General features: G+C 39.4%; 1 protein-coding gene across 1 annotated transcript in view; it reads left to right on the top strand.

Moving 5' to 3' along the window:
* UBLCP1 (ubiquitin like domain containing CTD phosphatase 1) overlaps window positions 1-3762 on the top strand; it is a 28574-nt gene extending 24812 nt beyond the window's left edge. Inside the window, exons 10-11 of the mRNA XM_004696760.2 lie at window positions 958-1085; window positions 2714-3762. Of these exons, the coding sequence (XP_004696817.1) occupies window positions 958-1085; window positions 2714-2741 (156 nt within the window). The 3' untranslated portion in view covers window positions 2742-3762. The remainder of the gene's footprint in view (window positions 1-957; window positions 1086-2713) is intronic.
* The last annotated feature ends 6914 nt before the right edge of the window (window positions 3763-10676 follow it).

The following is a 10676-nucleotide window of genomic DNA, read 5'->3' as shown; positions in this document are numbered from 1 at the left end:
TAAGACATGACAAAATAATAATTTATAAATTATCAAGGGTTCATGAGGGAGGGGGTGAGGAGGGAGGGGAAAATGAGCTGATGATACCAAGGGCTCAAGTAGAAGGAAAATGTTTTGCGAATGATGATGTCAGCAAATGTACAAATGTGTTTGACACGATGGATGGACGGATTGTGATGAGCCCCCCAGTAAAATGATTTAAAAAGAAAAGAAAAGACAAGCCTATAATTAGTTCCAGGTTTGTTGACCTTTATGAGTGTTTTCAGGTTGAGTCTGAGGGGGTGCCATGCCCTGGCCCCAAAGTTTATTGTTGGTGTTCCCGGGGACTTCAATGCTTTTTGCTCCCCTTGCTGCTCTGTTGCACTCCCTTAGTGTTTTGCCCCGGTGAGCTAGTACTTTTAAGATTCTTGCTTTTCACCATAAAATGTGCTTTAAATTTTGGAAAATACAAAGTTTTATGGGGACACTCTTGTACAATTAAAAATATTTTTTATGAATTCTTTTATGATAAGCAGGCTATAATGTATCATATCTCAGCTATAAAAAATTAATAGAATACTGAAATGGAAATCCTCATTCCCCTGCTTGATCTATCTCAAGTTGTACTTTGGTTAATTTATTGTGAATGAAATGTATGTGAGTGACATTAATTAGTTAGGAGTAACTGGAGTGATAGAAGGGAAGTCTGAGCAGTTTTACAAGAGGTCCAAGTGCAGTAAGAAAGTTAGTGCTTTCAGACTGGAACGACGGTAAGGGGAAAGATGAGGAAGAGCCCTGAGCATGTAGTACAGATATTATACCAAGAATTTATTTAACTGAGACGACTGTAAAAGGAATTTTTAGTACTCACACACCTGGTGACATTTTAACCTTATCAATTGAAATCATAGAATATGGTGTAGATTTGTTAGTTTTTTGTTTCGCAATGTGAAGTGAATAATGCGTGTTTCCTAATAGATAAGACCTTTCATGAAAGCACATCTAAATCGAGATAAAGACAAAGAATTATTAAAGTTGACCCAATATCTCAAGGAAATAGCAAAATTAGATGATTTTTTGGAGCTAAATCACAAGTATTGGGAAAGGTAAGTGTTCCATTGCTGATTCTTTTTCTCTTACATTAATAAAATTTAAAATTGATGACACCAGTAAAAATTGGTGACACCAGTAATCACATAACTCTTCGTTTTTATTTAAAATGTGCGAATTTTACAAACATTATTCAATTCAGTGATATCTTCAGGATTTTTTTCCCTTCTTAAACTTCTAACTTGGTCATAAATCTAAGTAAACTCAAACATGTACTTCTATTGGAGAGGACTTTGGAGGTGGGTACATATTTAGGATATTAAGTTTTTTTAGGCAATTGGGAAGTAACTTCTTTATGCTTCACATGAGATGTAATCCTGCTTCTTAAAGAACCAAATACCGCCAGGATAAAATAAAACAAATATTTCCTGGAGAGAATTAAAATTAGTTTACATGTAATCTCACAGCAGGAAATCTTATTCCACAAGAAAACCGTTATTCAGCATCTTCCTGTTAAAAGATAACCACTATTATCATGTTGGTGGATAGTCTCCCACATGTTTTCAAAGCACAAGTACAAATCTAGATACAGTCCACACATGAACATCAATTTTGGGGAAGGAGCACCTCTGGGCCAGTGGAATGGATTATTATATACTGCAAGTCAGGTAGAAATGATACCTTTAAAGTTAAAACTACTTTACTTTTTATAGGATCCAGTAATACAGCCAAAAATGAACTGCTTGTTTAATAATAGCACTTTGGCTTTCAAATTTCAGATCACTTTGGCAAATGGCTTGTAGGAGTTACATAATCCTGTTCGGAAGATAAGGCAAATTCTGAGCATTTCTGTTCTCATCTTCATTTTGCAGGTGATGTCACTGAGTCAGGGAGGAAATAAATGCCCCACACTGAGCAAGCAACACCATTCCAACTCGTCCAGTTCTGACTTTAAGCACTCGTTCCTCACCTATGTCAGTGATTATAGTTGTTTGTAAACATTAGAACTCAAAAATGTACTGCCATTGAGTTGATTCTAATTCATGGCGACCCTGTAGGACAGAGTAGAGTTGTCCTTGTGGATTTCTGAGACTAACTCTTTATAGGAACATAAAGCCTCATCTTGCTCCAGCTGAGTGGCTGGTGGCTTCAAACAGCTGACCTTGTAATTAGTAGCCCAGTGTGGTTAACCTGCTTTACCACCAGGGCTCCAATATATCAGAATTACAGATACACATATTTAAATTTGGTAGTAGATTCCTTATAAATCAACTCCTATGCGTTTTTAACAATCTTAATTAAAGTCCTTTGGTGTCTTTGACTCCTCTTTATGCTTATCTACAGTAAATAAGTAGTCATGCAAAAAATAAATAAACTAGGGTTTATAAATGGAGGTTGAGTTCTATTTGGAAACTACAGTGCTAAAGACATTTCCTCCACATCCGTAGGTAAGTCAGAGGAGTGATGGTTGGCGTGCAGGCTCTGGGTTCCTTGTGAATCTGAGCACCGACACTTTCTAGCGGTGTGAACTTGAGTAATTTGATTAACTTGTTTAAGCTGTCAACAGATGTTAGAGATTAGCAGTTACTTGTTTTTAAAAGCTTTGTTATATCTTTAAAAGAGAGTTTGATATTTAGGAATTTATTGCCACACTGCTTTGACTCCTTTACTTTATTTCTTACAGGTATCTTTCAAAGAAGCAAGGACAGTAACTAAGTTATGCTGACAGTTACTGAAGATACTTGAGACCCATGAACTTCTTGCTGTTATGCTAGAAATCATTCTGATAGTGCTGGACACTGAAGCAAATACCAGACTGCTTATACTTGGTCTTCCAGTGTTTTGTAAATTTAATTTTATATTTTTTGAAGATCATAGCAATATGCTTTAAAAGAAATCCATTTTTCCTATATGTATATAAGAAATATTATCCCCAGCATTGATTAGTAAGTTTTTCCCCTACACCCCACTCACCTCACAGAAAATTTGCTCAAAGATGTTATTTTGTAACTTTGGAAACAAGTTACATCTTATGTTTTTGTCTCAAGTTTTTGTCTCACTAACTCAAAGACCAAACCCAGCTTGAAACTGAAGTTTTTCCTTTTAAAACCCAAAAAAAGTTTTTGAATAATGGTCCTCGTATTTAAGTATGTTTAAATTACCAAGTTTTTAAAAATTCATTTATCATTGACAGAATTTCTTGTCTGTGTGATCCACTACTTAGCTCTCTAAATTCTGAGCTGTCTCTGGTCTGTATGTGTGACACTGTTCTTTGAGTAAAACTGGAAATGATACAAATGGGTCATAGGATGAGAAATAGAAAACATAGACTAAAGAATAAATAAGGAAAAGAGTGTGCTTCTTTGTAGTGTTATAAAGCACGCTTGTCTGAAAAAAAAAATTGCTCTAAAAGCAATTAAAGGCAGTCACTTTTAAAGTGGGACATATCATTGTTTGAACCCTAAAAGCATGAACAGTTTTTGTTCTGTTCCAGCTGTTTCTGTCTAAGTGCAAACAGCGTGCTGCAGTAAAAATATCACCATAGGAATAAAAAATTGCATTGCTTAAGTCTGCACTATAGCTTTGTAATTGGCCCTGTTTTGTGTTGACAGTATTGCTTTATAGAGTTACTGTATTTGAAAGGAATCTCATCCTTTTAAATGAACATGGTGTATATTGTTCTTATGGGACTATTTCAGTGGTGTAAATAATAAATACCTTTTCTTAAAACATTGGTTATCCAAGTATTTTGCTTTCTTGTTGAATCATAAAACAAGTGGGTTCAGATAAGGCCCTTTTCAAAATAATTTGTATGATTTTTAAAAAGGTATATCACTATTATATTAATACGTTAAATAATGGTTGTAGCAGCTAATTAACCCAAACAAAAAGCATACCTACCTGCCATTAAGTCAATTCTTATTCAAAAACCCCTGTATAAGGTAGTCAAGGTGGTAAATCTTAGAGGGAGCAGATGGCCTGAACCTTAGCCTGTGGAGTGGCTGGTGGGTTTGAACTGCTGACTTTGCAATTAATAGCTACACTTACCTGATGTCACCACTAGGGTCCTGTATACATATATGAGGTAACTAAATCATGTTAAGTTACTAAATTAAAATAAGCACCCTGCTTTCTGAAAGGTAAGGAGATCTGATGGTACTGTAGGTTAGGTCAGCAGTTCAGTTAGTAGTCCAGTGTGACACGGGAGAAAGATTGACTGACGGCCTCATCCGAGTTGAGTTACTAGATGGCACTGGGTTTGGATTTTGTTTCAGAAAGACATTCAATATTTTTGACAGGTTATTACAAGGAAACATACAAAAAATTGAGAGCTTTTAGGTTATTAAAATGTTTCCTAATTGTGAACCTAAGTTGAAATATATGGAGAATTTTGTAGTGTATTTCATTGATACAGCTTTCCACTATAATAGCTTACTCCAATGTAGGTACGGAAGAAACTTGCTCTTTTGAAGAAAATTGACACAAATATGAAAATAGGTAAGAAAGAGCAGATACTTTCTATATCAGTGTAAATGAATAAAACCAGGAAGCAAAGTAGAATTTTAAAGAATCATTTTCTTTCTGCCATTAGGTGGTGCTCAAGGCAAAGTTATTTAGTAGGTAGGATTAATTAAGCTGTAGGAGAATGTAGGCTTTACTGGCTTATTTGAGATCACATGTGCTTACACTATAGGTATTTTAGTTTATCTTCTGAATCTCCTGGTTTATTCATCTAGCGATGTATAACTTATACAGCCTAGCCAGAGAGAACTTAATTCAGATACATACTCTAGTAAATGAGTTGTTTGTTGATACATTTGGAACCTTTAAAGTTCCAAACTAAAAGAATTATAATTTCAAAGTATTTTAACCGAGAAACTAGAAAACATCATGAAATATGATTCAGAGGACTGTTGGCCATCTAGTAGCCCTTTGGGTCCTTCTTGGGACAGTCAGCTGGTGGACTGATTCCTACGGCAGCTACATAGTTTAAAAAGGAGCACAACAGACACACAGGCTATTACAATAAACAACTAAAATGTTCTTCATTCTGGGAAAGTAAATTGTTTTTTGGGGGGAGAGTGGGGGACAAGGATAGAAAGCTATGAAAACGGGGAGGACAAATTACTTGGGTTATTGCTTGTTTTTTAAATGACAGTGAATTACCAGAAATAGTAAAACGTGAGCCGTGAATAAAGCAACTGAGGGTTTTTCTCATCCCAGGAAATCAACAGAACTCCCAAGAGATAGGTTGCTAACAGTTTCCACTGAAGTACTTGTATTTCTGTATCCAGATTCATTAATCTTACTAATTGGGGCAGTAGTCTAAGAGACAACACTAAAGATTAAATGGTTAGATATTTATGTAAGGATGCTAGTTTGGGGGACTGCTTTGAGGAAGTTATGTGGATCTTAGACATTGAGAATTGAGAGACTGGTCGATGTTGTGGCTGGGCTAGAATTCTTGGTAGATTGGCAATAAAACTCCATGATTTAACTTAGCACAGTGTAATTTCTTAACATGGCTCATCTACCCATGTCTCTATGTTTCTAGTAGAAGGCTTGATGATGTGGTTATACATTGGTCTGCTAACCTCAAGGTCAGCAGTTCGAAGCCATTATCTACTTTGTGGGAGAAAGAGGAGGCTTTCCACTTCTGTAAAGAATGACAGACTTGGAACATCACACGCAGTTCTGACCTGCCCTGTCGGGTGACTATGAATCAGCATTGACTCTGGCTGTGAGGATTTTTTTGGTTTTGTTTTTTTGTATTTGGCCCTGTTTCTAAGGAGCTCTGTGGCAAGTTCAGCAGTTCAAACGCGCCAGGAGTTCCTTGGAAGAAAGATGAGGTAGAAAGATTTAAATTATGCTTGGAAACCCACAGGGCCAGTTCTACCCTGTCCTATAAGGTCACTATGAGTTGGAATGGGCTAGATAGCAGTGGACTATGCAAATGGGGCACGTGTAACACGAACAGAGGGGATTGGTAACTTAGTTGCCACCGGCCTGGCTAGACGGATGAACTGTTCTGAACAGAAATCCCAAGACCAGTGGAGTCAAGTTCTCAGTCACTGTCTGATGTGGCAGAGGCTGTGCTCAGACATTCCGGAGGCTGTGGCATGGAGACCATGGGACAGAGCAAAGGACCCAGACTAGAAATTGAGGCAAGGAGACCATGAGATAGAAGAGAAATGCCAGAACTGAGCGCAGCAGTCCGGCTTCCTGGTCTGTGGAGGCAGAGGCCGAGGGACCATGTGGCTGAGAGGCTACAGACCAGAAAGAGACTTGGCTGCTGGCTGAGAATGGATCAATGACTCTATCCTTACTGTTTACTTACTCTGATTTGTGGTAACTTGTTAACTTCCATAATAAACCCTTAATTGTCAGTATTGTCTGTGAGTTGTATGTGTCTTTGCCATAAATTATCGAACCCAGCACAGAAATAGAGTGGTGTGGGAGGAGCGGTTGACGTCAGAAGGGTGAAGTGTGGAGGCATGCATGAGCTCTGCCTTGTGGCACTAGGGCAGCCGGAAGAGGCCCATGCTGTTTTCTACATACAGTGTAATCAACCCGAATCAGATCTGCTGTGGGCAGCCAGTTCGTTCTAAATAGACTGGTGGAATGCAACCCCTTTCTTAGGCCACAGCCCACATGCAATTGAAAGGAAGGTTTTTTTTGTAGGAGTGTGGGGAATAGGCCTACTTTTCATATAAATGGACACTGGGAAACTTTGCTTGCTCTTTGCTGGGTCTGGAACCTGCATCTGGCTTGTTCACCTCCAATTCTTCGGACTTGAGCCAATAACATGCTCAACCTCGTATAGATTGCCTGCCAACACCAGAAGTCATCCCTGGCCTGCTACCTAATCTGACCTTGGATTCATCTGTGTCTGAAGGTTGTGGTCTTCCTGCCGATCTTGAGTTCATCAACTGCCAAAGCTACTTGAATCAAGGGAAGCCTCCAGCGTAACATCTGACCCACGGAACTCTGGATGAGCCTACATTTACATATATATTTTTGCTTCCTGAGAGAACCCAGCATAACAGAGACTAAAGAGGAATCCTTGGAAATTAGTTTTATATGAGGCTAAGTGAAAAAGTATTGGCACAAAATAATAGAAATCTTTGTAAAAATAACGTGAAGCTATTATTTCTTGACATAACCTCTATTTGAGCCTGTACTCTGAAGATGTTTCTATCAAAGTCTTGTGCTATAATAAGCAGCCATCTAAGTGAGGTATCTGTGAAGTCCACACAGAAGCACAGCAGCCTGTGTGATCCAACTATTGCAAGTAATAAGATCTAAATCTGGAGGAACAAACAGTATCAGAGCTTCAATTGTGAACATCAAGTTTTCAGAAAGCTATGAATGACAGCAGAAACCCAACAGCCATCGGCAGAGTCCCCAGTGAATCCTCTGAGCACCGTCCAGGGAGGTGAACAGCCTTCCTATCTGACAGAGAGCTTTGTAAAGTCCCTTATGGCAGATGTAGTGAGGTTCCGTGCAACACCATTGATCATTTGATCTTCCTGGTGATTCATTTTAAAATAATTTCAGCATTTAATGTTTTCTGTTTCTGTTTCAACTGAGCTTTTTTTCTGTCTTCTTTTGCCACTGTTGTTTTGTTTTGCTTCTTGTTTTTGTTTGGCATGATTTTCTGTATATGAAATCCAGGATAGGTAAAGCTATAGAGGCAGTAACTGGATTAATAGCTACCTAGATGCATGAAAGGAGAGGTTGGAGTGAAATAGGGAGCTAACAATGAGTATGAAGAAAAGGTTCTAAAATTGATTGTGATACTGATTGCACATTCTTATAAATAAAATCGAGCGATTTAACTGTATGATATGTGAAGTACTTATTAATAAAACTATTACAAAAAATCATGTGAGAGCAGCACAGCTTTATTGAAGGAAGTACAGTCAGAATGGTCCTTATAAGTGAGAATGGTGAAACTCCATCACACATGCTCTGGACTTTTTACCAGGAGAAAGAAGTCCCTGAAGGAGGCTGGACAAGTAGGGGGTCAGCAAAAGAGAGTAAACCTTCACCAAGATAGATCAGCACAGTGGCTGCTCTACGATCTTAATGTTCTCTGTTTACTTCTCTGGGTTCTAATAGTCATTGCAATGACATACAGAATTCACAGACAAAATTCATGATTAAAGAGTTTATTAAGGACATTAACAAGTTGAAATGCCAGTGAGAAATGCTCAGGGCTCAGTTGTTTATTAGAACATGTTACAAAGGTCTGTCAAGTCTCCTAATAAATGCTCAAAGGACATACCATTATGCTATACCCTCAATCTGAAGACATTCGGTTTAAGCTCCTTGGACCAGCAAACACAGCTTCCTCAATTAAGAGCCCCAAGGCACCCCACTCTAGCAAGCCTCTGCCAAAGGTATCCAGCTCCACTTCTGTGAGTCAGCAAGGCCACCTTCCCCAATGAAGTGCTCACAGGCATTCACTCTGCAAGCCAGCCTCTTTCACAAAAGCACCCAATTTTACTTTGTCCATGGGTTGGGAAGCCTATCACTCTGTTCATTCTCTAGCCCCTGCCTGGTTTTGCGGCACCTCTGATGTCTTCTGTCTGTCTTCTGGATCTAGGAGGTCCACTGCACAGGGACCTCCGATCCAGAGGTCACATTCCACTCCTGGCTCTTGCTGGTAATGAGATTCTCACCTTCTATTTCGCAGAGGGCTCATTTTGTACACAGCAGGATGGCACTGCAGGGAATCCTGCTTGAAATCACTCACAGGTGAAGCCTATCAGTATCTTCTCCCCACCTTCCCACCAGACCCAGGCAGGGGAAGGTCATTCGGTAGGAGGTCACAACTTTGGCTGAAGAGCCCGGTTACATCACTCACTGCTCCAGCACAACAGCAGCAGTGGGGAGGACGGCGCAGGAGGGGCCACCAGGAGTTAGAGCTGACTAACAAGGCAACAACCAAAGAGACCAGGCAAATGCTAATTTCTTACCGACAAGCCGTGTATTCGGGAACAATGTGCTCAGTGTTTAACATAGTTTTTATTTTTAAAATTTTATTTTTTTAACATACAGCTTTTAGCACCTACTATATCTCGGAGTTTCTCAGAGGCAAACACAAGATTCTCTATCCTTATGGATCTAATATTCAAGGGAAGGAAACAACAAAAGTGAACCACACATTAAGAACAGGCAAATGATCTAGCTCAGAAGCAACAAAGCCCACATGGAAGAAGCACACCAGCCTGTGTGACCACGAGGTGTCCAAGGGACCAGGTATCAGGCATCAAAGAACAAAACATCATATCATTGTGAATGAAGGGGAGTGCAGAATGGGGACCCAAAGCACATCTGTAGGTAACGGGACATTCCCTTACAGAAGGGTCGCATGGAGGAGATGAGCTAGTCAGGGTGCAGTGTAGCAACAAGGAAACATACAACTTTTCTCTAGTTCCAAAATGCTTCCTCCTCCCACTATCAATCCCAATTCTCCCTTACAAATCTGGCTAGACCAGAGGATGTACACTGGTACAGATAGGAACTGGGTACATGGGATCCAGGACAAATGATCCCTTCAGGACCAGTGGTGAGAGTGGTGAAACCGGGAGGGTGGAGGGAAGGTGGGATTGAAAGGGAAAATTGATGACAAGGATCTACATAAAACCTCCTCCCTGGAGGACAGACAACAGGGAAATGGGTGAAGGGAGACATCGGACAGTGTAAATTATCAAGGGCTCATGGGGGTGGAGGGGCTGAGAGGGAGGGGTAAAAATAAGGGCTTAAGTAGAAAGCAAATGTTTTGAGAATGATGAGAGCAACAAATGTACAAATGTGATTGACATACAATGGATGTATATATGGATTGTGATAAGAGTTGTATGAGCCCCCAATAAAATGATTTTAAAAAAAGAGAATAGGCAAATGTATAGAGATCACAGATTATTAGTGGTTACAGGGAGAGAAGGGTTCTGGGAGTTAGGGCTATTGCTTATGTAACACTGACTTTCCCTTTGAGGTGATAGAAAATTCAAGCTAAGGGTTGCACAGCTGATGTAATTTATGTTAATAAATCATTAAAGTTGTATTGGCAAAACTTTTATATATGTGTATATATGTCTGTGTGTGCATATATATGTGTGCACTTAAATAAAACACACAACAACAGCAGCAGCTTGTAAGTCTGCTTATATACAACCAACCACCTCATGGGATTTGATTTCTTGGTTCAGAAGTTTAGGGTCATGGTTTCATGGGATATTCCAGTTAACTGGCCTAATAGGTTTAGTAAGTCTGTTTTACCTCTTAGTTTCTTGGGAAGCACCTGGAGTCTTAAAAACTTATAAGCAATCATCCACAGTACAACGATTGGTTGCCAGTCATCTGAAGCAACAGAGGAAGAGCAGTCCAGGATGACAGGAGGAAATGAAATGTGTGGCTACCTTGCCTTCATGAACAGCTACCTCCGAGGCATTGAGGCTTTATGACCCCTAAAACTATTGCTCTGAGATAATCTTTAAACCTAATTTTAAACTGAAAACAGCCCTTTCAATATTCTTGAAACCAACCAATGGCTTAGTTTAACTACTAACGACTTTGCCTTGAGCACTGGAATCTCTTAAAGAGCGATTTCTTTGACAGTCCAGCTTGTTGGAGGACCC

This window comes from Echinops telfairi, unplaced genomic scaffold (genome assembly GCF_000313985.2).
Source record: "Echinops telfairi isolate 266 unplaced genomic scaffold, ASM31398v2 ScPeMD7_7469;HRSCAF=8507_0, whole genome shotgun sequence".
Classification (NCBI taxonomy): Eukaryota; Metazoa; Chordata; class Mammalia; order Afrosoricida; family Tenrecidae; genus Echinops; species Echinops telfairi.
This window is presented reverse-complemented; position numbering and strand designations above follow the sequence as displayed.